The sequence below is a fragment of the Acanthochromis polyacanthus genome, chromosome 5 (assembly GCF_021347895.1).
Source record: "Acanthochromis polyacanthus isolate Apoly-LR-REF ecotype Palm Island chromosome 5, KAUST_Apoly_ChrSc, whole genome shotgun sequence".
Classification (NCBI taxonomy): Eukaryota; Metazoa; Chordata; class Actinopteri; family Pomacentridae; genus Acanthochromis; species Acanthochromis polyacanthus.
Genome location: NC_067117.1, coordinates 8,726,936 through 8,754,901, shown reverse-complemented (window position 1 = coordinate 8,754,901; position 27,966 = coordinate 8,726,936). Strand labels below are relative to the sequence as shown.

Genomic DNA, 27,966 nt, shown 5'->3' with positions numbered 1-27,966 from the left:
ATGTCTGTTCATTGCATAATTGTCCCTCTCTGTCTCTGTTTTAGGGTGAGGCTGGCAAGCCTGGCAAGTCAGGCGAGCGTGGACCTTCTGGACCTCAGGTAAGCTGCCGATTCTTTTATTCTCACTGTATAGAAATATTGAGTTAACTTGCTTAACAGGAACCTCACTCTCTATGACTCTGATGGTCAAACAAAAAATGTACTACTAATGTGAAGACAGACGTGTTTTTTTGACAGTGAACAAACTGAAAAATTCCCAATCGCTTACAAACTACAATCATTAATTGAAGTCAGATTGCAATTTTAGTATTTTGATATATATGTCGCAAAAATGTAAGTAAATATACCAAAAACTGCACATGTGAATGTGTGAAGTGTGCACTGGAAGACAGCACAGCTTGAGTGAAACTGAGAAAAATTGCCTGTAAACTATTTCAGTGATTGAAAAAAAATGGCAATTCATAAATGCACCAGCTATAAATAAAACAAAGAAAATGTGTTTTACTTTTTGTTCACTTTATATAGATGTATAAGCTGTGCCACTTATCTTTTGCAGCTGATTAAGGATCAATGCACAGACTGAGGTCATATTAAGATCTTGAAGAGAGCGATCAGATCAAGAAACTGCTTTAAATTTAATAACACCACCAGTTTTAGATGAAGGATGAAGTTATTAATCAGTCCTCTAGAGTTAATAATTAGAACAGTGTGTGGTTTGAAGGCCAATATCCATGGGAGAACCAACTGCCCTTATCAAAATAAACTTGGGAAATTAGAAAACAGTTTCCTTTTGTCAAAGAGGAACATTTATCAAGAGAATATGTTCCTGTGACTTTGCATCTTTATTCTCCTAGCTTCGTCTTCTTTTGCACTGCTGTATATTGACATCTTTTCTCTTCCTGTCTCTTAGGGAGCTCGTGGATTCCCAGGAACTCCTGGTCTGCCCGGCATCAAGGGACACAGAGTGAGTTTGTTTGTTATTTAAATGATTTCCAACCCATTTAGGTGGATATTCTTATTTTTGGATTCCTAACTTTCCTTTCTTTTTCAGGGATATTCAGGTCTTGATGGTGCAAAGGGAGAGACTGGAGCTGTTGGTGCTAAGGTAGGATACTGTGACTCTTTAATGCACTCCACTACAGTTTATGTCAGTATGCCTCTCTGTTTTGACTGCAACCCAAGTAAAAAGAGACAAAGTATGGCAAAATGCAATACCAGATGTGGCAGAAGTGGCAGAAGATAACTCACTGGCATACTTTTAAAGTGTCTAGATACAACAATTCTTGTGTAATCCACCCAATAAAGTCTACAGAATTGCCAGATGGAGTAGCATTTAGGGATACAAATGACCTGTCTTTCTTTAATTATGCCTCAACAACTAAATCTTCCTTCTTTTTAGGGCGAGGCTGGTGCTCCTGGAGAGAACGGTGCTCCTGGACCAATGGTGTGTATTGGCGGACATCACAACAACAAGACAAGATGAAGAGCCGTACTATCAAGTCTCAATGATGATGGCAAATCAATGCTAAAAGCTTCTTCTCCTCTCTCTTGCCTGCAGGGACCTCGCGGTCTGCCTGGTGAGAGAGGACGTCCTGGACCCAGTGGAGCTGCTGTAGGTTCCATCTTTCGCTCTAAATACTGTTATTGGACACAAACTTAACATGTAATTCATAACAGATGGCTTGGATGGTGACCCTTTCTCTTTAGGCTCGACTTATAGTTACCATACTATTTACTGATAGGCGTTGCCTTCATTGCACCAAACAGGGCAATTAGGACAATGACTGCACAATATTTTGTGTTTTATTTATTGTGTCTCTGTACTGTTTGCTGATTGCTCTATTGTCGTTCAGTTTTTGCTCATAATTTATTGCTCACTCTTTTCAGGGAGCACGTGGAAATGACGGTTTGCCCGGCCCTGCTGGTCCCCCAGTAAGTGCACATTTAAATATTATGAAATTCACTTTCATTTTATTTTTACTGTCATTATTTGCATTCAATTCTAGTGTAAGAAATGCTCTATATGAAATCAATCTCACCCTCTCCACACACACCCCTCTTCAGTATGATATTAGTGTCTGAACCTCCACACCTGTTTCCTGTTTTCAGGGCCCTGTTGGTCCTTCTGGAGCTCCAGGCTTCCCCGGCTCTCCTGGTGCAAAGGTGAGTCAAAAGTTTACCTAAATAATCCCTGGATCCCTTCTTCATTTTCATCTTTGTTGTGCTTTTTCTATGTCTCTTTGTCTTCCTTTGAATGAGAAAACTAGAAAGCCGAAATAAACTTCCAATCAGTTATTTTGGATTTTCTCTTTACAAAAATAGAATTACCATTTGTATGTAGTTAGAATAAGATTTTCTTAAATCAAATCACAAAGTTCATATCTCAGAAAACGGTAGCACCCAGCTCAGGGAGGATTTTTGTAGGGACAAGATGAAATGCTTTAGTGAAACTGGAGAAGTCTGCCCTGCATTGAAAAGTGCTTTGAGCTCCCATCTGTGTGGAAAAACAGTGAGGAGGGGAGTTTGAAAGTGTTATTCTCCTTCCCTCACTGTCTTTTTCTTCTTTTTTCCCCTCACTGCTTTGCATTCGATTTATTCCTCCTGTATGGCAGAGAGGCTCGACTCTGTGCTCGAGGGTCCTGTGCTGGTGGTTTGCTTTCTTCTTCAAGTCCCCTGAGTGTCTCTTTACAAAATCCAGGAGTTTCCTATGAAATAGTCAAGGCAATGTAGGCCCAGGATGGGAAAATGTGTGTTTATACATTTTATGAAGTCACATTCAAGCACAGTATAGAATTCCTCTGTGTGAATGTGTGTTTTTGTGTGACTTTATAATACACCAAAGACGTCCCACGGTGGGAGACGTTAAAAATGTCATACTACGCTTTTCTGCTGTACCTTCAGGAACCTTTCCACTTTGAGTTTGGATCAGACCCGATTGTTTACTCCCTGAGTGTTCATGAAATGCAGCCTCTTTTAGTTTTGTCACTGGAGCCTTACGAGCACTGTTAAAAGGACCAACACAATAAAACCCCACCAAGACAGAAGCAACACAGTTATCTGATCCTCGACTGAATAAACTGTGCACTTGACATCAAGTAATGTAAGTGGGACAGATTTTTCTAAGCTCTAGCCATCATTGACTGAGAATATTTTTTCCCTGACATAAAATAACAGCAACAAAAAAAGGCAGATGTTCCGCCTTTTGTCCCAGTTTTCACTCTAGTTTCAGAGCCAATAAAAAACTGGCAGTAGACTTACCAAGATAAAAAAAAAATCCATCTACAGTACTGCATCACTATTTTTGAAAACACTTAGAATTATGTCATTGTACTTTGTGGACATAGTTTACAAAGCGTCATCACCATGACGCTGCAAATTACCAGTGTGGTAAAATCTCTGGCTTGTGACCAAAGGAGGTAGTGCCTCAGAATACTGACCCGAGTTCCTCTGATTTGTCTTTCCAGGACCTAATCAGAAGGTTTGCAAAATATTCTGCACTTAGTTTGGGATAACACATCTTAGAGAGACACTGAAGATAGCAGACTGATTATTTTGTCCATCTAAATGCTGTTAATTGTAATCATTCAGCTGTATTTTCATTGATGTACCACAGAAATGCGTTTCAGACTAAACAGTAAGCAGTAGAAATGTTCATCTGAATAATCTATCTCACTCTGCAGAGTTGATATGTTTTGCTACTACTTACTTGAAATGTATTTTACTTTTCCCTGACAGGCTAAGAAAAATGAGATATGCAGCACATGCCTATTTACTTTGAAGAAGAATTTATGACTCTGTACTCTGCAGTCAAGCATTGATTAGCAGCAGATGGCAGTACAGAAAGTATAAACCTATAGTTGGCAATGAGTGCAGCTGCCCTACAAAGTATAAAACAGGAGCTCAGCACTTCAGATATAATGGTGTTATAAAGAATAAAAGGCATAAATCACCTACTCTGAGGTGAAACAACTAAAAATTAATAAATAAGCTGTATGTTATGTGTGTGAAAAATCAATATATGGCTTGTGAGGCCACTATTAGAAGGGAAAGGCTAATATTCAGAATTATGTACTTATAGTATATTGTTACATCACATTCAAAACAACAGCAACACCCCACTGGGAAATATGTCTGAATCTACCTCATGCTGTGTGAGTATTAGTATTTCACTACTACTTAAATAATCAGCATCATGGCATGCAAACAAACAAAAGACAACAAAACAGGAATTCACTATTACATTAATGCTAATGCATGTAGATTATCATTTATACCCGGCAACAGCAGCTATAATGGCGAGCGCTTAAACCTTCACACAACGATGTCATGGCTCTTGACATGTTTCCACATCAATATATAATGTATCTGATTCATTCATAATTTCTAGAAAATAACAGTATTTTTTATTTAGTTGAACCATATTAATTTCTCACTTCTGAGATTAGTATTACACCTTATTAATTAATAGAAGAGCCAACATGTTAAAGTTAGTTACTCCTAGGCTGCTCTTATTGATGGTATTTACATATTTACAATATCGACAGTGAATTTATACATAATACTATATATAATTAGTCAGATATAATACTGTATTTTTAAACAAGAAAAGGTTTTTCAGGAACAAAGACTTTCTCTCTTTATTCTCTTTAGATTCCACATCATTGCATCTATATTTGCCTTTATGTTAAGTGCATCTCTTTCCTGCTTTCTTTCTGTTTTACCAATATTACCACACAATGTCCTCTTCCACATTTCATATAGTTTTTACAGTGCAAAAGTTTGTTAGCCGTTTTCTATTAGCTCAAAGTATGGTTTGTAAGACTGAGCTTGAAAAGTTTAAGTTTGTAGTTGTAAATCAGGTTTTCAAACCTGCACAAGAATTATAAGTTTGTTCGGAAAGATATGTATTACACACAGGTTTCTACTTTGTATCCACGCATGTTTATTAAAGCACTTCTGTCTTTAACTTCCTCAGATTTTATTCCTATAGCTTCTTTTTTCCTACTCATGCGCACATTTGAATTTCTCATGCACTTTTATTTTACATATTTTCGAAGGCAGAATTATTTGTGCACTAATTTCAAGCTTATTTTTGAGCAAACTGCATCACTCTGAGTACACATTTGCAATGCTATAGTGCATTTTGACTTGATAATTTTGTCACTATGCTCATCTGCTCAATATCTGTCCACATGGAGGCCCATTGGCAACTTACAGCAGAGTTTTTAACAGATGAGGACATTGAACAGCATTAATTTTATTTTTTTCTGTAGCTTGTTTTCTGAAGAAGGTTTCTGTTTCATTTTAGGTGACTGTCAGTTATTATGTGTACTTAAAGTCTACTTGCGTATCGATTTAACTTCTTGTTTTTCCTCTGTGCTGCTGATCAGGGAGAAGCTGGACCTACTGGTGCTCGTGGACCCGAGGGAGCTCAGGGACCCCGTGGAGAGTCTGGTACTCCTGGATCACCTGGACCCTCTGGAGCTTCTGTAAGTGAGGATTTAAAGACAGCTTTAAAAAGAGAAACTTTAGGTGAACTGTAGCAAACCTTTTATCCGAATAAAATATTTGTTGTCATTTGTCTTTTCATTATTAGGAATATTATTTTATTTAAATTTCTTATATATTCCACTTGTTGTAGTTGTCTGTCTAAGAACATTAAGTGCTGTTTTGACTAAACTGCATTTTGATATGGTTGATTAGACCAATAAAACAGAACAACAAATGAATCAGGACCACTTACTGCAGTGTATTTACTTATAATGTGTCTGATGTTTGCAGGGAAACCCTGGTACTGATGGTATTCCTGGAGCTAAAGGATCAGCTGTAAGTTTAAAACTGCCATCCTCCAACTGTATATTTTCCATTTAGATGTTGTACAGTAGAAGTACAGGTGATGTTTGTTCACAAGCAGTTTCAGAGCCACTTTAGTAGACATAACATACACCTCTAATCTATTTCTATTTTAAATACAGAACTCTACACTGTAATTGTATCTGACTAGAGAACTTGAACAAAATCATGCTGATTTTTCCATTGCATCTTGAATTCTTTTTAATGCACAATGCAGGTAGTTTTAGTTGCATTTTGTAGTTGTAGCCTCTGTTATTACTGAGGTGTCTACTGTGCAGAATTTTAGTTCAGCATCTTTTCGTCTGTGTGCAGCAGCCAAAGAAGAATATTTTTACTGATTCACTCATTATTCACTTACAATAAGATGACTGGTGCCCTCCATATCTACATCCAGGTAGATCAGCATATGAGCAGTCCGCTTTCTGTCTCTGTAGGGTGCTCCTGGTATCGCTGGTGCTCCTGGTTTCCCTGGACCTCGTGGGCCTCCCGGGCCTCAGGGAGCAACTGGACCTCTCGGACCTAAAGGAACATCCGTATGTATTCACTGGTTAATTCATGATCTAAAAGACAGCCCCTTTAATCACAGCTGTGTTGCTTGGAAACAGTGTAGATTCGTTTTATTACCAATTAGCGGCTGATAATTGCTGCTCATTTCATATCACAGATAATTAAACAGCACTAGAAAATTAATAACAACATGTTTCTCTCTGTTTGCTGTCCCCCCTCTGTTTTCCATCTGTCTGAATGTCTGCTGCTGTTTAGGGAGACCCAGGTATTCCAGGGTTCAAGGGAGAGGCTGGACCCAAAGGAGAAATTGTGAGTTTTGTTGACTTGGCCTTGTTTCTACTGATGTTTCACTAAACTAAAACACTGATATAATACTACATTTAACAAAAAGAGAGACACTGAAAAAACATCTGTAAAAATTATGCTCCTAAATGTTCCTCACATAGATTTAAGAATACAAACTTTGAAACTTAACTTATTTTTTAGATTTGCATAAAATGTTCCTTTCTTCTGCACTAACATGGCCTGTTACCGATGTGTTTTTCAGGGACCTGCTGGTGTTCAGGGAGCTCCTGGTCCACAAGGAGAAGAAGGCAAGAGAGGACCCCGAGGTGAGCCTGGTGCTGCTGGACCGCTCGGACCTCCTGGAGAGAGAGTAAGTACCGTCAGATTAATGGATATCAGCTTATTTTCTAGTTCTCTGTATAAGCTCAAGTTCCACAATGGGGTTGAGAGACTTAGATATTGTTGCTGTCATTACAAGCATAGCTCAGACTCTGTGTTTCTGTTTAGGGATCTCCTGGTAACCGTGGTTTCCCTGGTCAAGACGGTCTGGCTGGCCCCAAGGTGAGTATGTTCACAGTTACACTGAGGCTTCTGAGGGAAGGTTTCATTTCTGCTGTAGGATAAGATATTAAGCTTGTAGAGGAAAAAAAGAGCTAAGTAAATATAATCTGCCATGCAGCTGGTGTGTCTGTAATCACAGATTTATATTTCTGTTTGCTGTATGTTTATTTTTGTTGCAGTGGGGGAAAAAAAAACACATTTCTGATTTGTCTAATCACGATTCTGCCAGATAGCGTAGGAGACACGTTGATTAGAAATTACACCACCATAAACTACAAATAAATTTTTGTTAATTTGAGTTCTTAAGCTTCACATACAATCAAATATAAGGCTCTAGCATCATCACAACTGACAAGTCTCTCAGTTTGTTAAAGACTTGACAGGTTTTGTACTGCGTGATCCAAGCTTTTAGTTTAATTGTAATCTGCGTACAAACTGCTCCTTAATCTAGTGGAAAATGTGTTTCAGATTATTGTAATTAAAGAGGAAGCATTAGTGACAGCAGCATAGTTATGGGAGACTTTAGTGTATTTAATCTCCAGTATTTAAAGAAGAATTTCACCACTGGAAAGCCAGAAGGAGTCACCTGGAGGAGTTCTGGGAGATCTTCGTCCAGGCGACATGTAGGGATGTAATATACACTAATACACACGTCACTAAGATGTAGTTACCATTTACTGGCAGCAGATATCCTGTTAAAAACTGGTGAAGTCATCCTTAAAAAAATAAAATACATTTTAGATAATGAACGTGTAAAATCATTTTTATTTTATTTAGTTTTGATTTTCACTTCTGAAAAAGGTCTTCAAAGCTTTGTTTTCCCAATATATTGCATTGCTGATGTGGTATGAGGAAAATCTGGCTGGAAAACAGAAAATAGTCATTTTAACTAAGTGGTTAGAACAGAGATTAAATATTTAGAAAGTACAACATTCATTTAGAGATGTGTTAAATACTTTTTCAATATCTCTTTTTAAAATTATATTTATTTGACTGGACTGTGGTAAAGGCAAACAAACAAAATGGCAATTAACAGGATTTTGGCATAAAAGCTTTCACTGAGCATTTTATTGACTCAGTTGTCCCTGATGACATCCCCGATAAAGACTTTTCCAACCCATTAATTCTTAATAATTCTCAAATCAAGTTAAATCACACAAAGCAGATTGCAGATTTTAGAACGATGAGGTAGAAGATGCAAGAATAACTCTTTAAGTTTCATGTGAAACTCGGCTCAGCACAAAACTGACGAGTTAATGTAGGAGATGATTTCCTTTTTGAAAATTCTCAGCACTCCCGTTTCCTGAATTCTGTAATTCCACTATGTGAACACAGGATGGCAGCACAGGTCTCAAGCCCATCGTGCACCACTGACCTACATGTCACACAATCATCAGCGCCAGAATCTCATTTAACATTATCTTCCCACAGACACTTTCATTTATACTAAAATGAATCTGTCAGGAGTTAATCTTCGCATCTCCAGCTGGTCAATGAAGCTCCTTTACACTATTAAAAGGGAAACTCATTTATCCTTGGGGTCACCTATTAAGTGACTGACCGACTGACTCCTTTTTTTTATGCCGTTTCTCTTCACATAGGGAGCCCCTGGTGAGCGTGGACCCGCTGGAGCCAGTGGTCCTAAGGGTGCCAACGGTGACCCCGGCCGTCCTGGAGAGTCTGGTCTGCCTGGTGCCAGAGTAAGTTTATACGGTGCAACATCACGCCAGGAAGCTGGTGACATGCAGAAATGACACATACAGACATACATAGGTGGTCAAGATGTCATCCTCTCTTTAGAATACTTCACACTGTAATAGAAAATAATAGGTTTGTGGTAATATTTAACAAAATGCTGGTTAAATCTTTACAGTGTTTCTGTTGATCATATCTTTACTTTACTGAAGAACAGAAAATCAACTTTTTCTGAACTATGAAGATTCATTTTCATCTGTGCAAAGATGATTTTATTTACATATTTTGCCTCTGACACACTAACAGTTTCCTCAGCTCATAGAGGAACAGTAAAAGGAGCCGCTATTTATTTGTGATTTTCAATTTATTTCACTCAAAAGAAATTGACTGAACTATCAGAAATAAATCGGCACAGGTCAAAATATTGTCAGTTTTAGTCCTTCACAGGGTTCAGCTTAATAAAACACTGCCTCCTACACAGTGGTGTGCACAGACATTTTGAGGGGCAGGTGCTCAGTGGAAAAAAAAAGGGCACCTTGTGCGGCATGTAAAACCACTGGCTGCCTTAATATAACAGTGTGAGATTTGGGGGGAAAAAAATCATTTTCTGTAACATCATTTGTTTTAATATCTTAATAATAACACACAAAGGATCAATAAAATATTGTAATATTGTATCATTGTAAACGACATGTAGCTCCCTTTCTTTGTCTTTCTTGATCCGTTCCCTTCTGGGCATGCTGCAATTAGTAAATGAAAAGAGATCCACAATATCAAGACTGATTCCTGACATTAGGCTACAACAAGGCAGAAAGCTACTTTTTCTTTTGGTCATTTAGCAAATAAGTCACAGCAAGTGTTGCCTCTACCTAATGTAGACTAATAATAAACCTACACAAACTAAAGAGAACAGGCAGCCAGACTTTCCAGGTTACTGGTATTTATTGTTGGATAACTCAAAAGGCTGTTGTACTATAGACAGCTGTGGCAGACAGCTATGGTTCTGAAATATTACAAACAGGAATAATAAATCAGTGACACATTTGCCATAAGTACAGCCACAAAAATAATAATTATACTGAGAAATAACATAAAATGCACCTAAACACAATAGCATAAATAGCAAAATAAAACACAATAACATAAACAGCAAAATACTGTGTATGGCTTAGCATTTCAAACACATTAACTCACATAATATTAGCAACGCAACCAGACAGGCACTGACAACCCATAATAGGCTAATAGCTAAGCTAATGTCCGTCAAGTATCAATAACAGTCAACAGTTAACAATGAACAGTGAACTCTCTACACTGGGGGAACACAAGACCACTCACCTTTGGTCATTTACACACAGCAAGTAAATGAAAAATGCAACATGTATTCAGTCCAAACATGTGCACTGGAGAAACTAGTCAACAAATTGCAGCTAAGGAGGAAAACACGTCACTCGAGGTGCGTTCAGGGACATTAAGGAAAAAAACATCAACATTCGATTAACTCAGCAAAGGACGAAATGCACATAATAACACAACCCAGACAATATTCCAATCGAAATATGAAGGCTTTATAACACGGCAGTTGGCTAATTTAGGCACGAGTTTTTTTTAGTGCTGCATGAGACAGGCTACTTCACAACAGAGACAAATAAATGCACCGTGTGGCTTGGCAACCAAAGCTTATGAATAATACACTTGATTCATTTAGGTGTTACCTGGTTGGTGGCTACAGTCAGGGTGGAGATGCCTGTGGGCTGTGCAGCTGCTGCCACACACGTGTCCGCTCCGCGTGTTCACTTTAGGAGATAGGGCGGGACGGGTAGCGGCACGGGTTGTTTGTGTGCATCTGTGTGTGTGTTTATAGTTTAAAAAAAATTTTAGAAAAAAGTTGAGACAGGAGGGCACCTGCTTGATACTGGGGGCAAAGGGCAGGTGCTCTAGCACCACCTGGTGTTCATCTGTGCATGCCACAGCACCTACATTTCTCACAAGGCAACTGACTGATCTTTTCAGTAACTTCAGAAGATAACTCCACTGATTTAGCATCACCTTATGTAACACTGTGAGACTCTTACTGCAAAAAAAGGATTAAAATCGATTCAGCAAAGCAAAGATATTGTCTTTTTTTCACTATATATACACGTCTTCTTCTTGCCACTTACCCACAATGCAGCTCAACCCCCAGCAGTTTGGTTGGAGATTCAGGTGTTAAAAACGAGTATCAACAAACATAACCTCAAACTGTAACCTTCAGTAGACCTGAGGAGTGGGTTACAGTGGTCTGGTAAGCTAGTTTCTCTGTAAATCCACACTTCCATTTTTTTTTCCATTTTCAGTCTCACAGTCTTGAGACCCAGCAGATGTTGAATCAAGTGTAATCCCCAGAGGCAGTTTATCAGACTTCTATCTGCTGCAAAATGCTTTATACAACTTTCAGTCACATATGAAGTAGTGCTCCCAGGATCTGTTAACAGACAAAATTGATGAAGTTGTTAAATTGTTAAATGTAGAAATGTCTAAATAGAAGCTGAGGTTACATTTAGACCTCAAAAGCTCATCCAGGGTCACAGAAGACAATAGCTATGCACGTCATTGTTGTTGTTTGTCGACAGTCAGTGCACAGGAAGTACGATAGAGCACCTGTAGTGAATGGACCCCATTACCATCTGTAATATTCAAAGCTCTCTCACTCATGTTGCAGTTCTTAGTCATTTCCATCAGTAGGTGTCGAACTGCTGCTTCCTGCACACAGGGCCAATCTGAGGTGTAAATTCAGTTTTCCATGTTGCCATATGTTCCCTGTTCCCACCTTTCATGAGCACACGTCTGCATAGAAACGTCTGATGACTCACCCACTTTTGCTCTGTTTTTTTTTCCATTCTCCTCCTCTGACAGGGTTTGACTGGACGCCCCGGAGATGCTGGACCTCAAGGAAAAGTCGGACCTTCTGTAAGTGCACTAAAAATAAATAAAAAATAGCAGTTCTGTCTTTGTAAATCAATAGAAACAACCTCACAGTGTGTACAACCGTGTAGCATTAGGGCCTTTGTGTTGTCGGTTTTTTGTTGTTTTTTTTCATATCACATACCAGAGAGAGATTTGTAATTTTGCCAAATATTCTCTCATCACGTAATGACTCATAAGTGGTTTCATCAAATTGAATTGCAGGAGATTTATCTACCCATTATCCAGCGGCCTCATACTGTAGCTTTGATTCAGAGCGCTTTTCCAAACTTCACGTGAGGCTCCATTTGCGAGACAGGCTTCTGTTTTTCTTGATCACAGTTAATCCTCAATTGTATACACTTGGCTTTGGCACAGTCCATTTGTTAAAGTTAGTTTAAAGCCCTATAGAACAGTATTTATGTCAAAAACCTTTCACCTAATGGACTGTACTCGTCTTGAAGGTGATCACCAAACTGACCATTTATGTAAATAACACAAAATTTAAAAGTTGTATTGCTGTTTGTTTACACAGCCCATCATGGTTTTTTTTGTAAACTTCATATTCAACATTTTTCATTTTGGCTACACAAACATGTTCATTCTTTAAAAATATGAGGCAAATTTGCTGTTCAGGGACTGTGATTAAAAAATTAGGGCTTCCTCACAGATTAAGCAGTGGTGTTATTTTGTGACTGGCTGACTGAGGGACCGCCATATGGACAGACTGATTATGGCGGAGGGATTATTTTGTCTTTTTCTTTCCGTGGCTCACCTGGTTGAGCCCTCGGGGGTTTATTTATTTTGGCATTTATTTATTTAGGAACAGCGGAAAACAAATGAACACTTTAACAAAATGAGTTGCAGTTGTGTAACCTTGGGCGATGCTGTGCTTTTCTTTTTTTTTTGCTCGCTTCCATTGCAAACCTCCAGACCCACATCTGACCACAGACTGTTACTCTTCTCCATCCCACAGTCAAAAATCCTTTCTTCACATTTCTATCATAACATCATTACTTTTCTGTATGTTGCCCAGTTTATCTAATTGGATTTTGAATTGCTCTGTAAACCATTTTATCATCATTTGTTGCTTGTAATTGCGCTCTGTAAAAATTCAGTTGAATTTGCTTTGCTTTATTAGGGAGCTGCTGGTGAAGATGGTCGTCCTGGACCTCCTGGGCCTCAGGGGGCTCGTGGACAGCCTGGTGTGATGGGATTCCCTGGACCCAAGGGAGCAACTGTAAGTCACGGTGCTGTATAAAAATATGACCACAGGAATGAGTAAGAAAGCTGAAGGTGTCTTCTGCACAGCAAAATGGGATATCACATTTTACAGCCATATGAAATATTTGTCTTGTTTGTCCATGCTAAAAATAAACCCCTTTATCAAAAATCCACAATATACCTGTACATCTGGAGTGCTGCTGAACAATTTTACACCATTTGATGAGCACCGTCACGTGCACGCTCTCGCCTCTCAAAATAGATACAGTAGCAGTTGAATGAGCAGTGACATTTTCAGTCACTCTGCTTTTGTATTTCTGTTGTTTCCAGGGTGAAGGTGGAAAGTCAGGCGAGAAAGGACTGGCTGGAGCTCCTGGTCTGAGAGTAAGTTTCGATATTCTGCTTTAATTAACCTTCTAGCATCTTCCAAATGATTTTTTTCAGGTGCTGTAATATTAAATTGTGCAGTCACCATGACTATGAATTTTAAAGTTAACCATTATCTGATTGGATGTGATGTCTGACTCGCTGATTGTAAAATAGACATATTCATAAATCATTAATTAACTGGATGCACACAGACATATATAGCCATGATTAGCAGAAGCTTCACATTAATAAACACATTCATTCTATACCTTGTGTTCTAATAGGGTATTCTGTAGCTGCTGTGACTCACCTTGATCTACCGTTATTTCTGTCGCTCAGCTTCCGCATGAGAAGCACGTTGAAAGCTCAATTATATCTACCAGATGTCTGTCTACTTAATAGCATCACCTTTGGCTTAACTGTTGATATCAATCTATTTCTCATCCCTCCCTCCTCCCTTCCTCATCCCTCTCTCACTTCCTTCCTTCCTCTCCTCAGGGTTTGCCTGGCAAAGATGGAGAAACTGGCCCCGCTGGACCTCCAGGCCCTGCTGTATGTACCTTTATCTCCCCCATCCCACTCTATTTAGCTGCAACACTGATATTATCATTCCCTTTTCTAAGTGTGCACTCAGAAGAAACCTTCGGTATCTCCATTTCCCAGACTGTCTCTACGATAGCTCTGTCTGGGAAAAAAAAAGTCCTTCACACTAATGTCTGGACGTTATTAGATGGCATCACTGACTCAGAACTTCAGCTTGTTTTGAAGTAAACAAATCAAAGCCTATTTAACCTGAGAAAACTTTGTTTGGTAAAGCTCAGTTATTCCTTTAATGTTTACTGATATAAGAGCCATGTAAATTAAAGTTTAAATATATTTCCACCCTATTGTAACCATCAGTGTTATATGTGAAACTGCTCAACTTTAATTAATGTTAAAAATGTGACTGTGATTATGAATTGTGGATGATCTGTTTAGGGACTTGCTGGAGAGAGAGGAGAGCAAGGTCAGCCTGGTCCCTCCGGCTTTCAGGTGAGTGTCTCAGCTCAAACTTTTACATTAACTGGCCTGATGAAGTCTAAATGTGTCAATGCAGCCTTTCCTCTAATTGTGTCAGAAAGTATTTCAGCAGCTGTGTCACCATTTTTACACTGAAACAGTGCAAATTAAAGCTTCACTCTCAGTTTACGTGTGATGCAGAGCAGTGCAAAATGAGTACAGGCTGATTACTCTTCCTGATATCAATCAAACTGGGAAGTTAAGAGAATTTTTTAAAACAGAATCTATGCACATGCTGTTACATTTTTATATGGGTGTCCCAAAACATTACTTAGGAGCAAGAGCATGCTGATAAAGGCTTTTTAAGCTCAGTTGTTGGTGCTACTTATGTGAAACATGGATGCATTTTATCAGAACAACACATAATGACCTGCATGTAAGGAATGATATATATTAGAAATGCATAAATACTCAAGTGTAAGGGTTGTAAGCAACAGATAAATTATTTTGTAATTAAAATTTATGCTTGAAGTTCAGTTAGAAGACTTCAGCTTTCAGCTCGCTACCATCAATGGATAATGTCACTAACTGACTAACATGGTCACCCCTCTTCTGCCTCCAGGGTCTTCCTGGACCTCCCGGCCCCCCTGGTGAGGGAGGCAAGCCCGGAGACCAGGTTGGTACACTCTTCTGATGAAAAGATTGCAAAGCTTATAAGGTCACACAGTCACAGTGGAAGTCATAGCAGTATTTTGTCACCGGCTTGAAGAGAAACATCCTAAAGATCCCTCTGTGATCTAAATTACTAACAGTAGCCAATATGGCTGTTATGTTCACTTTTCTCCCAACCGTGACAGCGTTTGTTTCTTCCTTTTAAACTGCTTTGTCCCAGATCTGTGTCCTAAAATGAATTACACAGTGAACACTGAAGCTACACACACACACTCCTATTAATTAAAAGCATCTGACCATGATCATAATTATCACGTCATTTCTGTATTACCATGAATGGAAAGCGCCGAGATGTTGTTCAGGTTTCTATTCTCTCTATTATACATTTTTACACTTAATCCACTCTGTTTATATTTATTAAACGTTTAGAATTCAACAATCTAGAGCCTAACTGAATCTATAGAAATGCAGTGGTTGTTCATCCTTCTAACCCTACATGCCTTGATTTGTCGTTCTGATCTCGCGTGTCTGTTAATGTGTTTCTTTTTCGTCATTCAAGGGTGTTCCTGGAGAGGCTGGAGCGGCCGGTGCCACTGGACCCAGAGTAAGTCAGCAGTATTCAGTTAACTTGTCTCCACTTTTGGCCAGCTGGTTATCAGACAAGCTGTTGATTGTCGCTGTGTCACTGCTCAGGGAGAGCGTGGTTTCCCTGGAGAGAGAGGAGCTGCCGGCCCTCAGGGTCTGCAGGGACCCAGAGGTCTTCCTGGAACTCCAGGAACCGACGGACCCAAGGTGAGTTCAACAAGCAGAGAAAGGGCAGGTTTTCAGAGCGTTAAACATTGTTCCCTGAGGTGTATCCACATTTCTGGCAAATATGTTGCTGTGGTACTAGTGCCATATTTGTTGAACATTTTTATCGTGTGCAACAGCAGAAACTCAGCATATGATTGAATAAATCGCTTCCTTCTTCCACCCTTTCATTCAAATATTTTTTGTTACACATGTATTTATGTCGATGTCTGTGTAGGTTGTCATTCATCCAGGTCATGGTTATCCAAAGTAGTTTAAATCAATCCACTGGACTTTAAGAAAGTTCCTTGAAGACGTTTCACCTCTCATCCAAGAGGCTTCTTTCGAACTTCTTTGAATGTATTTATGTCGTATTTGTGTTTGGTGAATGAAGTAAACAATTAATTGAAATTGAATTGAATTGAAATTGAATTAAATCACCCAAAGGTGTTTGTGAGTTGAGCAAAAATGTTCACTGGAGGAACTGAACCTCCCAGATTATGAGTCATTTTGCTTTATGATCAATTTTGTTCAGTTCTACAAAGCTGTGCTTATTTTCAGACTTTGCTCTATGTTTTTTATGATTGAAGAAATGATTAGTTGTGACAAAGGGTGACAAATAGACACTTTTTTTTTGCCCCTAGCCAAAAAAGTTAGGCGTTAGAGCACTAATTTAGAACCTTAGAACCGTAATTTATGGACTACATTTTACTGACTTTAGAAAATCCCCGTGTTTTAATGAGAAATAATATCTTTTCTCCATTCCTACAGCTTGAGAGCTCAGTGTATTTCCAGTAAAGTCATACGCTCACGTGCTCGTCAACAGGCAACAGCTGCAACCACTGCAGTAATTTGTCACAACTGCACTGTGAGTAGAGGAGGAGCTCAGAGCAGCCGCAATTCCCACTTTTGGTGTGTTATCTGGTCAGACTTTAATCCCGGTTCATAGGTTTTCTTCCATTAAAGGTCAGACAGGAGCGGATAGAGAGGATGAGGATTATAGAGCTGACATGAGTATGAGTGGTGATGGTGATGGAGGACGGATGCATCGACAGTCAGTAGATGGCGGGTTTCTGAGGAAAGATGCCAAATGATTCGTTGCGCAAGACGAGACAATTGTACCTCTGCATCCTTAAGTAAAAATATTCTTTCAGAGAATTTACAATCAACAGGCACGGCTGTGTGAGCCCTGTGGTTACGGCTTAATGACTGGAGATAGGCAGCAGAGTCTGTGTTTGTGCGTCTGATCTCGTTTCTGAGGCTGCAGCAGAGAGCACTGCTGATAAGCCGCCTCACAAGTTCTGACCAGGAATGGGCCTGGTGGAGTCGCTTTAAAAAAATCAAAGTCTGCATTTGCTTCCATTTTTTTGGCTTTGATTTATGGAACAGAAATTTGATCATGATAAAATTCAGTTTTCATCACCATCAAAATTAAAGGTATGCCCGTCATCAAAAGGAACACATGGATTTTGAGATACTATTTCTGTTTAAATCTAATCAACTCTTTTTTTTTTTTTACTCCTTTACAAAAAGAGTTGGCAATGGCTGAACTTAATCTTCCTCTTTTATTGTTTCCATCTTATGATAACCCCAAAGAGAACATGCAGCAAGAAAGATGATCTTTGTTTAGAAAGCAGATGTCTTCAGACTCTTTGACAGTGAATTTTTATATAAATAAACACAAAGTCTGATGCTCACAGAAGGTTTCAAGCCTTTTCTAAAACCTTGACTGCATCAAGAAGCAAACGGCACGTTCTTACATCTGTAGCAGCTGTTTGCATTCACTTATTCAGCGTGCAGTAACATTAGGCACCTCTTCCCTCTGTGTCTGTTTCTCAGATCACTGTGGAAATTGCACTCACCCACCTCTTTCTTATTTCTGATCCATAATAGGGAGCCATTGGACCTGCTGGTGGTGGTGGAGCTCAGGGACCCCCCGGTCTGCAGGGTATGCCTGGAGAGAGAGGAGCTGCTGGCATTCCTGGACCCAAAGGAGACAGAGTCAGTCATTAAGGACGCAAAGTGTTGAAAATGATATATTTAGAAGTTGAATATGGACAGTTTTCTCAACTTGAGAAGGTTTATATCTTTTCTCTTGCCAGTCCACTGACTTTTTTTTCTTTTTTTAATCTTCAAAGGGTGACATTGGAGAGAAAGGACCTGAAGGTGCTTCTGGAAAAGATGGTGCCAGAGTGAGTGATTGTCAATCATTTTGGCTTTCATTAGTGAAATGGCCAGTGCTGAATACAGGCATGACTCCTTTCCAAAACCTTTCGTTGGAGTGTTAATTGGCATGCAAGTTCAAACTTCTACAACTCTTTACACTCCCTTTCTGTTTGCTGTCACAGGGTCTTACTGGTCCTATTGGTCCTCCTGGTCCTGGTGGGCCCAACGGTGAGAAAGTAAGTGTCATGTCATTCCTTTCACACTCTACAACTATTTATCAAGTTATATTATTTTTGCCAGAGCTTTTATTTAACGTATCTGTTGCTATTGTATATCTTCCTCTGGACACAACCCTTTTAATTGGAATCTTTGAACAGTGTCGATAAGCTTACATGTTTTTTTTTTCATGCTGTTTTAAGACCTTGAGGCATGAAGGCCTTGCATGTCTCTGACTGCGTATCAAAACCAGCTGTTTAGAGCTTGATGTGTGTTGCTGAACCTGCTGCTGTGTTTTCTTGTAGGGTGAATCTGGTCCCGCCGGTCCTTCTGGCGCTCCTGGTACCCGCGGTGCTCCTGTGAGTGTCAAAGTTTAACCAGTTTAATATTAAAGTGAGATGTCACTGTAGGCCACTAATTTGAAACAAAAAACCCATCTAATTATGAATTTAGACCATTTACCAAAAAAAAAGGGTTTCAATAAACAAATTAAAGACAAAAAAATGAATTTAGACCATTTACTTGAGACATTTAATAATTCATTTTTCCTTAGAGATGGAATTTTTAAATGAGATTAAGTTTTAGTTTGAAATAGATCATTATTTCTCTCACACAAGCTCTGACTGTTTGTTCCCTCTGTTGCTTTGTCTTTCAGGGTGACAGGGGAGAGACTGGACCTCCTGGACCTGCTGGTTTTGCTGGACCCCCTGTAAGTTGAAGTCGAGGGCCTCAGACTACATACATACATCAGTATCATGTCAGATAGCTTTGGAGTGGTGTGCTACATCTACAGTGGCCAGCAAGGTTAAGAAACAGAAAGGAAAGAAAGTCAACATACGTTCCAAAACCAGCAATACTAAGTCAGTTACTAAAGTAATAGGCACAGCCATTAGAAACTTCCACTAGAAAAGATACTTCTAATCAAACCTCTTATTGAATATTTACAGACATATTATTAGACATGCTTTTATCACTAAAAAAATCAAATTACCTGCTTATAGACAAAGCACATCTATGAAATAAGACAGATGCGTAGGAGATGGACGAGCCTTTCTGAAAGTTTAAATAGACTGTTGCACACTAACTGGCAAAAATACATTTATTCTCCACAAACGCTGACCTTCATTCAGGCATTTGTTGAAATGTACTAATGAATGTATTTTTGCAATGTAAACAAAGTGTTTCTGTGGAAGTAACCTTGCTATGAAACGACATAAAAACCTACTCTGTCATTGGAAAATATAAAGAATATCTTAAAATGTGTAGCCTCGAGATGTAAGATGTTTCCTCTGTGCAGCACAGGCCACACGTTAGCTCATCACACATGTTTGTGTTGCTTATTGAAACAATAACTTCTCCTAAATTAGTTAGGATGCCATAAATCATGTAAACTGCTTTCTTTCTGCTGTCGAATATGAAAAGCAGTCTTCAAGTGTCACAATCTGCAGGTACCTAATTCTGTACAGCGAAGCTCAAACGCCTAAAAGAACTGACATTTACTAAAAATCTATTTCTGAGTGGAGAGAAACTTTAATTAGTTGTGATATACAACAGAAAATGTCAACGTCTTGATCATATTCAAATCAAGTTGCAAAATGAGTTTATTTTATTCGCTGAATTTAAATGACCCTGTCTGGTATTTGTTGAAAGCCCTAAAGACTCATCTCTCTGTGTCAAAGTCACACATTTAGTTACTTAGTTAGATTTTCCCCCATAATACATACAGTCACTTCCTGCCTTAAAATGGCTTAGATGTAACTCTATTCTGTTGATTACTTTAAAATTTGCAGATTACAATCACCTCTCTCTTCACTCACATTTCCCAAATCACAGCAGCTTAAACAGCTTAATCTAAACTAATTCATTTATACATGTTTGAAACAAAAAACTATTCTGAAGAGCAATAATGGTACAGGAAGTCCCACCCCACACGCTACAGGGATTGGTTCTTTAGGTTTGTGACATATGAAACCCCAGAAATCTGAATTTGTGTTTTATGAGATTATCATTAGTGCGCTGCATCTTCAACATGGAAATGCTCAGCCATGGCAGTGACTGCCTTCTCACACTTTAAATAGCTCCTGGAATATAAAAAGCACCTCATTAAAAAACAAACATAAAACCTCCTCTGGTGTTTGGCTACCTGGAAATGAGAATCCAACTTTAATAGGAATCTTTATTGAAAAGAGTCATGAGCTGTAAGCTGACAGGCATCGACATGACACAGCTTTTCTCTGTGTTTGATGACTTTAGCTCTATTTTAGCACTCAGTGAATTATTTTTTTATCCTGACACACGTCTTGTTTCCTCAGTATATTACGTTGTGAGAACAGATTAGTGTGTGGACTAGCAGAAGTCTTTGCATCACTCATCCGTTTAGTTCCTCCCAAAGACTCCAGTCAGACATCAAATAAATGTTTTTAATAAGCTGCATCCGTCCAAATGGATTTCATCAATATATTTGTGACAGCACAATTAATCGTAATTTTATCCCTCTAGGCTGCACTGTGATTAATTATTGAATTTGTGCCAGAGTGAATAACACTACAAGGTGTCTAAATAATGTTTGTTTCATGGCTTACCGCCTGTAACGTCACATTTTAACACCACACAGACGAGTTTCGGCTGCTGCTGCAATCCCAGTCAAGTTTTCTGTAAAAGAAAGACTGAATAAAAGAAGCAACAAAAAGAAAGTGTCAATTTTTAAGTGTAGTTCTTTGACAGTAAATACCACATGCTGCTGCTTTAAATCAAATTTATGTGACATCAGCCACTGTGGCCACAAGTGGCACTTACACAATAATTGCAAATGCTTTAAAGCACACATTTGTACATTTATTCTCGATCATAAAGAGGTACTCCAGCAATTTCAAATCGCACCTACACTAAATTAAGAGGCTCACAGTAGCAATCAGAGCAGCAAATAATACGATATCCGGATTCTTAGTCCCTTTTGTAACTCAAGCTCCACTCTGGTTTCTGAATTCCTCCCACAGCTCAACTCAACAGCATGTTTTCAGACCTTCCCTGTCCGTAACGGCTCCACAGTTCTAGTTTGTACCGCAGGCTTTATGTTATAAAATTGGTTACAAAGCCACAGAAAACAACAAACATTACTTTCATGGATTGACTTCAAGTAAACATACCAGTCTGTATAAAAGCTGTATGTCCTTTAACATATTTTAGAGATCTTGGAAAAACAGCCCATTTATGAATATCAACATTTACGTTTTAGTGATATATTTATACCTGCTTCTGTCTCTTTCTTTCAGGGCGCTGATGGTCAGCCTGGAACCAAGGGAGAGCAGGGAGAATCTGGACAGAAGGGAGACGCTGGTGCTCCTGGACCCCAAGGACCCTCTGGTGCCCCAGGACCTGCAGTGAGTGCCACTATACACTGTGAAACCATGCATCTTTTTTCTTTTATTTCTTCATTTTTTTTTTGCTTTCTTTAAACTTAATGCGGGATTACATACCCAGGATGTTTGTAGCCAAGGGAAGGTTTTCTTTTAATAATTAGAAACATTATATAACAAGACAGACACTGACTGACAGTTTTTTCTGCAAAAAGAGAAACTGTAATGTATGCACAAATCAGCAGAAAAATCCTCTTTTTTGTAGTGGAGTTAGCATGAAGTTAACAGTCCTTGGTAGTGATTGTGACACACCAGGCAGAATAAAAACCAGCTGAGGCAAGCAAGAGTCATAAAGCAGAAAACAAATGTCAGACAGTAACACACAGAATATTTTCTGTTCCAGGGTCCTACAGGTGTTTCTGGACCTAAAGGTGCTCGTGGTGCTCAGGGACCTCCTGTAAGTGTCTTTTCATAAAATGATATGTTAGTTTAGTCTTGTCTTATTGTAGCAAATGTAGGAACTATTATTTTGTGGAATTATTTTTGCCTAAATGACCTTTTCTCTGTTAGGGTGCTACTGGTTTCCCTGGAGCTGCTGGCCGAGTTGGACCCCCCGGTCCCAATGTAAGTTCAGTGTTCTGATAACTGGACACTACCGCCTGCATTTCAACCAACTGAGTTTATAATCATCTGTTAAAACACACCTTTAATGCTCAGGTCTAAGACAATGATGTGGATCTTTTCTATATAATGTCTGATAATATGGGAAACGGAAAACTTACAAACCTCAGGGATGGGAAAGAAGAAGAACTACTGATCTGCTTTATGTTTAACCAGCAAGAACAGTTGCAGCAGAACAGATACAGGAATGCTTTTCTTGGTGCCACCTGACTTGTTGACAGATAGGAAGCCTTTTAATTTGCAACTGTAAAGCATTTACCGTTGCTGTTCTGCCACCCACACACTTCCAAAACAGTATGTCTGGCACAGTAGGTGTTTGTTTAGAATATTTTTACCCAAAGGAAGTGCAACATATTGTGTGAAAGCAGTCTGATTCAGTAAGACTGCTAATGGATGCAGCATGTGTGTTAGAAGCTATTTAGAGATGCACAGATGCCCCTAGGATCAAAACAATAATACAAACTTACCCCCATGTCTCAGTAATGCACTATTTGTGATTGTAAACATAGATGTATAATTATGTAATGGTATTTCCTACCTGCAATTTCATTTGTGTATGTTGTTTGATCTTTTTTGCATTTCTTAGGGTAATCCTGGACCTTCTGGTCCTGCCGGTCCCTCTGGTAAAGACGGACCCAAAGGTGTGAGGGGAGACGGTGGACCCCCAGGCAGGCAGGGTGACGCTGGGCTCCGTGGTCCTGCTGGAGCTCCTGGAGAGAAGGGAGATGCCGGAGAGGACGGCCCTCCTGTGAGTTTCTCAATCCTCAGCCATACTTGTTTACACACTCAAGACACTGACTTTTACATAATCTGTAACGTCTTCTTCACGTAACATTTGAAATGCCACTCCAGCACCTCTAATACCCACATGCACCAGATCCACTCTAAAAAGCCACTTTGGAGACAAGAAAATCATTACGCATGTTTGTTTTCTACAATTCTGTCAACTTTTTGGTAGCTCTATCAGTCCAAAGAGCCAATTTTATCAGTAATGGACACTCTCCATTAATACACAGAGCTGTCAGTGTCCATCACTGACTGTAATAGCCGACCAAGACATATGACAGCACAGGGCACAATTCAGTGACAGAGGGATGACAGTGCCCCGGGCTTTTACCTTTCCTACACTCAGCGTTGCACACACACACATTATAAACACATCACAAGTACTGTCAGGATAATGACATGCTGGATCACAGATGATAGCTGCTGTGTCGGGAGCTCCTCCTGCCCGTAGATTACATAGATGACATCTTGAACACATGTGCCTCAGGTGTTTGTGAACACGTCGCAGATCAGACCTGGGCAGAGAGTAGACCAGAGAGGTGATGGAGAGATTTATTTTTAGATGTGCAAATGTAACTGGGAATAAAATTACAGGTGTAGTTAGTGGCAGGATATAAATCAGAGATCTTTGTAAAAGCAAATAAACGGAACAGAAAATAGCACCAGGAACAGGACATGATGAAATCTTGCTAAAATACAGAATTACTTGCCTGTATTTTTATTGAATTATATTGTGCGTTTGTCAAAACAATAATTCTGATGTCCCAGAGGAGTCTTTGGTGTTTGATTGGTGACTTCACAGCAATAACCAGACTCCACAAGCCACTGCTCCTGGCCAAGAAATAGTCTCTCACACACAACCCCTCTCAAAGCCACAATTTGTCAGTTTTACATTTTGGTTTCAAGTTTGCCTGTGTGAATTAAGCAAACTATGTAGAGAGAACATGTTAATTAGTGAGCTTTAGAAGAGCAATTTCACAGATTTTAAAAGAAGCTGCCCAGCTTCTGGCCATAGTGTCATATTAAAAGGATAGATATGAGAGTGGCATCAGTTTTTTCATTTAACTCTCAAACAAATGTTAAAAAAAGTCTTTTAGGACATGGTTGTCTTTTTGTGTCGATTGGTGATGTACTAATTGAATCTTTTTACATGTATTTCTTTAGCTCCATTACGAACAGCTTTAGGTTTGGGTTAATGTAGGCTGTGTGAGTTATTTATGTTTTATACAGATTCAGCTATAGCAGTTATATTGGCATCAGCAGCTTAAGTTCATTATTAAACCGTAAAATGACTTAATAGTAAGCCAGCCCTTGAAATTTCTTCGTACCATTTTTTTTCTTAAAATAATTTAATGGTTCCGTACTAAAAATCTTCATGTTTTGATTTAATATAAATAAAAGAATATGGGGCAAAAATAATGTAACATCATGAAATAATACCAAACTTGCCTCACATTTATTGTGTTTTGGTATTTTTTCCCTCTCAGGGTCCCCTAGGTCCTTCAGGTCCTCAAGGATTGGCTGGTGCACGTGGTATTGTTGGTCTCCCTGGACAGCGTGGTGAAAGAGGTTTCCCCGGTCTGCCTGGACCTTCTGTAAGTCACATCATTCTCACCAATTCAAGTTATTAAACATGCAAATCCTCATCAATGATAAATATGTTAGTATATGTCAGAAAGAAACTAAAGTGTGCCCACTGTAGACAGTAAGAAGTGGTTCTATAAATTGTTCGGCCTGTTAAAATGTATACGGTCTTTGATTTAAACTAACAATTAATCATGCCACTTAATTGATCAGTCAGTTGACAAGAAAAGAGAAAATTAATTTGCAGCTGTTTTGATAATTTGCTTATCACTTGGGTAATTTCCAATCTGCCGCTTTTTTTGTCGCTCAAAGATATTTGTTGGAATATTCAACCGTAAACTGAAAGTCTTTGAGTTTGGACTTTTGGTGACACGAGGCAACATCCTGTGGTTTTATTGTAATCGGACATTTTTCTACTGTGGCTGTGAGCTCAGTGCAACCAAGGAACATCCATGCATTTCAGTTGCAAGAAACAATAAGAAGAAAAAAGGAAAAGTGTGGGTTGTAGAAGTGCCTCTCACTATAATGAAAGCAAACAAAGTCAGGTCACTGACAAAGTTTGCTCCTCACAGGAAAAATCGGTTGGTGTAAACCATGTGTTGATCACCAAAGATGAGATACAATTACACAAAGATGGACAATGCTGTAAATTATCTTTTAAAGGAATGGGTGTTCATGAGTCCACGATAAGACAAACTGTGTAGAAATTCAGAAAATTCAGGGCTGTTGCTTCTCTCTAAGGAATCGACGTACTGCAATGAGAACAATCTTGTAAAGAGATGAAAGAGAACCCGAAGGTAACAGCAAAACGACTGCAGATATCTCTATAACTTGCTAAAATCTGAGTTCATGTGTCTACTATAAGAAAAACTCTGACTACGATCGGTGATAATGGGATGACACCATCAATTTGAACTTTTTGGCAAAAATGCGCTGCACAATAACAGCAAAACCTCATCGCAGCTGTGAAGTATTTTGCAGAGAGCTTCATGGGTCATGGCTACTTTGCTGCCTCAGGGCCTTGATGCTTTGCAATCTTTGCAGTCACAATGAATTCAAAACTGAATCATGAAATTCTACAGGAAAATGTGAGGATAGCAGTCCATGACCTGGAGCTTATGAGAGGCTGGATGATGCGAGAGGACAATGGCCGAAAATACACGTGGAAATCAATGACAGAATGGCTCAAAAATAATGATAAACCCAGCTAAAATAATGTGACATGACCTGAAGAGGGCTGTTCAATCTGGATATACAGGAAATATTGAAGAACTGAACGAGTTGTGTAACTCACATAAACAGCCACAACATGTCTGATGGAGTTCATTCATTTTGTCTAGCCTGGACTGTATTAGAGATTACTCAGTGGATTCAATGAAGACTGAAAAGTACAGCTGCTAGTATATCAGTTATTTAACCAGATTTTGTTTGTCTATAGTTGTGATATAGATCAGAGCGCATTTTACTGAATGCAGAAACCCTGGTTTTGACAAAGGGTTCACAAACTTCATCTTGCAACTGCATTTGCTTGTCTTAACTGATTAATCAATAAAATATCTGACAGATTGATTGATCATGAAATCAGCCAGATGCAACAGTATAGCAGAGGAAAAACGGAGAAAAACAGGCAATTCGCACAATTCTCACATCTCAAAATGGTACATTCTAGGTCGTTTTGCTAGAGAGAAGATACATCTATTATCAAAATTGTTACGCATCTGTATCGTCATGAGATGTCTTCCCTTTCACTGCTGCAAGTCTATCAAATAACAAAGTAAACTGTTAACTACATGCTTGAATCTACACTAAGAGCACAGTGTCTGATGTTTTGTCACTCACTACAAGCGACTGTGGAAAACTCATCGAAAGGTTCTCGGATGTCGTTCTGTTGTGTCCTAATTGGATCACAGTCAGACTGCATCTCACATGAGCCAGGACTTTTCTCCCCGTGATTCCTGATTACATGCGACACCATCTGATAGCAGACACCAGCCATGTCCCCTATTTACAACATCTCAGTGGGCATGTCCTTACGATTAATTATTCATCAGTATGCATGAGAGGGATGCCAAGAAATCAGCAGCGATGTCAAACTCACCCAGGAATGTTTCAAGCAGAGAGTATGTTTTTAGGAACAGAAGTGAGGCTAAACTGCAGCTACTTTTTGTCATGTTTTGTAGTTTTCGTCAAGCTCACTCATTTTTAAGAACTGATTCTGGATTGATTTCAGATTTTTGATAATATGCGAGGTTATGTAAGCGACCTAAAATTGCCCCTGTTTATTCAAATACAATGTTCAGTAGTAGTGACACTGATTGTCATCTGGCTTTACCAAGGAGGAATTAATACGATGAGCTGAGTCAACCCTTCCTACAACTGACTGGATCAGCACATCATCCACACACTTGACTTTCAAACTAACAAACGCATGGAGGATGTTCTGGAAATATTCCCGATACTACTGAACAAAAGGCCACCCAGTTACAAAAACATGCCAAATTTAATACCTCCAGCACATAGTGGCAGTTTTGAAACTTTAAATTTGCAGCAAAAGATGTAGGCACGACTGTCAATCGACGAGGAAGCATTTCAACATAAATTTTGCTGTTTTCTGTGAGGAAAAAACCACGGAAATGGATTTAAATGTTAATTTTTGAGCTGCTGTTTCTGGCCTCTTAAGCAGCAGTCACTGCAGATTTTAGAGAGCTCTACAACTGAATCATAAAAAATGAGATAATATCTTTCTCTCCACTTGAATCTTACTGTACATGGATAGCCAGACACACCAGAGTAGTGTTTAAACCTTATTTGTCTTCTGTCTTTCATTGAGATTGTTAGACTCACAAAAATGTGTAGCAGTAACTCACAGGATGAATGTACTACTCACTGGGTGATTCACAATGTCCTATAAATAATGGATTCGAGGTCTGATAATGAGTCGTCTTCTCTGCTCTCAGGGTGAGCCCGGAAAGCAGGGAGGTCCTGGAGGCGCCGGTGACCGTGGACCCCCTGGACCTGTTGGACCACCTGGACTCACTGGACCTGCAGGAGAGCCTGGCAGAGAGGTCAGAGAATAAACAACACACAGCATGCGTGTGTTCAGATCTCAACCGTTTCCATCTCATGATTGAAATGCTAAGCCAAGTTCATTAAAAGGCACCGCTATTTGCGTCATCTATGCAGTACATTTTGCGTTTACACCGTATTATTAATGCGTTTTGTTGGAGCAGGGTTCATTACGCAGCTGATCTGCATTCAGTAGGCCATCTGTCTCGGTGGAG

At 39.2% G+C, this 27,966-nt stretch overlaps 1 protein-coding gene and 1 long non-coding RNA gene across 6 annotated transcripts in view; one reads left to right on the top strand and one right to left on the bottom strand.

The window, feature by feature from the left end:
• The window catches only part of col2a1b (collagen, type II, alpha 1b), a 52,096-nt gene that overhangs the window by 16,527 nt on the left and 7,603 nt on the right, over positions 1-27,966 (top strand). Inside the window, exons 12-44 of the mRNA XM_022208117.2 lie at positions 45-98; positions 910-963; positions 1,051-1,104; positions 1,399-1,443; positions 1,558-1,611; positions 1,887-1,931; positions 2,109-2,162; positions 5,390-5,488; positions 5,781-5,825; positions 6,287-6,385; positions 6,615-6,668; positions 6,907-7,014; positions 7,152-7,205; positions 8,807-8,905; positions 11,796-11,849; positions 12,985-13,083; positions 13,398-13,451; positions 13,935-13,988; positions 14,415-14,468; positions 15,058-15,111; positions 15,667-15,711; positions 15,801-15,899; positions 17,790-17,897; positions 18,035-18,088; positions 18,245-18,298; positions 18,584-18,637; positions 18,934-18,987; positions 21,551-21,658; positions 22,038-22,091; positions 22,205-22,258; positions 22,902-23,063; positions 24,589-24,696; positions 27,643-27,750. Coding sequence (XP_022063809.1) covers positions 45-98; positions 910-963; positions 1,051-1,104; positions 1,399-1,443; positions 1,558-1,611; positions 1,887-1,931; positions 2,109-2,162; positions 5,390-5,488; positions 5,781-5,825; positions 6,287-6,385; positions 6,615-6,668; positions 6,907-7,014; positions 7,152-7,205; positions 8,807-8,905; positions 11,796-11,849; positions 12,985-13,083; positions 13,398-13,451; positions 13,935-13,988; positions 14,415-14,468; positions 15,058-15,111; positions 15,667-15,711; positions 15,801-15,899; positions 17,790-17,897; positions 18,035-18,088; positions 18,245-18,298; positions 18,584-18,637; positions 18,934-18,987; positions 21,551-21,658; positions 22,038-22,091; positions 22,205-22,258; positions 22,902-23,063; positions 24,589-24,696; positions 27,643-27,750 — 2,349 coding nt within the window. The remainder of the gene's footprint in view (positions 1-44; positions 99-909; positions 964-1,050; positions 1,105-1,398; positions 1,444-1,557; positions 1,612-1,886; positions 1,932-2,108; positions 2,163-5,389; positions 5,489-5,780; positions 5,826-6,286; positions 6,386-6,614; positions 6,669-6,906; positions 7,015-7,151; positions 7,206-8,806; positions 8,906-11,795; positions 11,850-12,984; positions 13,084-13,397; positions 13,452-13,934; positions 13,989-14,414; positions 14,469-15,057; positions 15,112-15,666; positions 15,712-15,800; positions 15,900-17,789; positions 17,898-18,034; positions 18,089-18,244; positions 18,299-18,583; positions 18,638-18,933; positions 18,988-21,550; positions 21,659-22,037; positions 22,092-22,204; positions 22,259-22,901; positions 23,064-24,588; positions 24,697-27,642; positions 27,751-27,966) is intronic.
• Positions 7,978-27,744, bottom strand: LOC110961016 (uncharacterized). Of its 5 annotated transcripts, XR_007941810.1 has the most exons (12): positions 27,573-27,744; positions 24,556-24,694; positions 23,501-23,616; positions 22,854-23,025; positions 21,528-21,653; positions 20,861-20,944; positions 18,891-18,985; positions 18,562-18,635; positions 17,763-17,877; positions 11,753-13,096; positions 8,767-8,939; positions 7,978-8,067 (listed from the first exon to the last, which is right to left on the bottom strand). It is a non-coding gene; the product is annotated as an uncharacterized LOC110961016 (long non-coding RNA). The 5 variants fall into 5 exon arrangements; XR_007941808.1 differs by having other exon boundaries at positions 7,978-8,939; XR_002596347.2 differs by having other exon boundaries at positions 7,978-8,939; positions 11,753-11,858.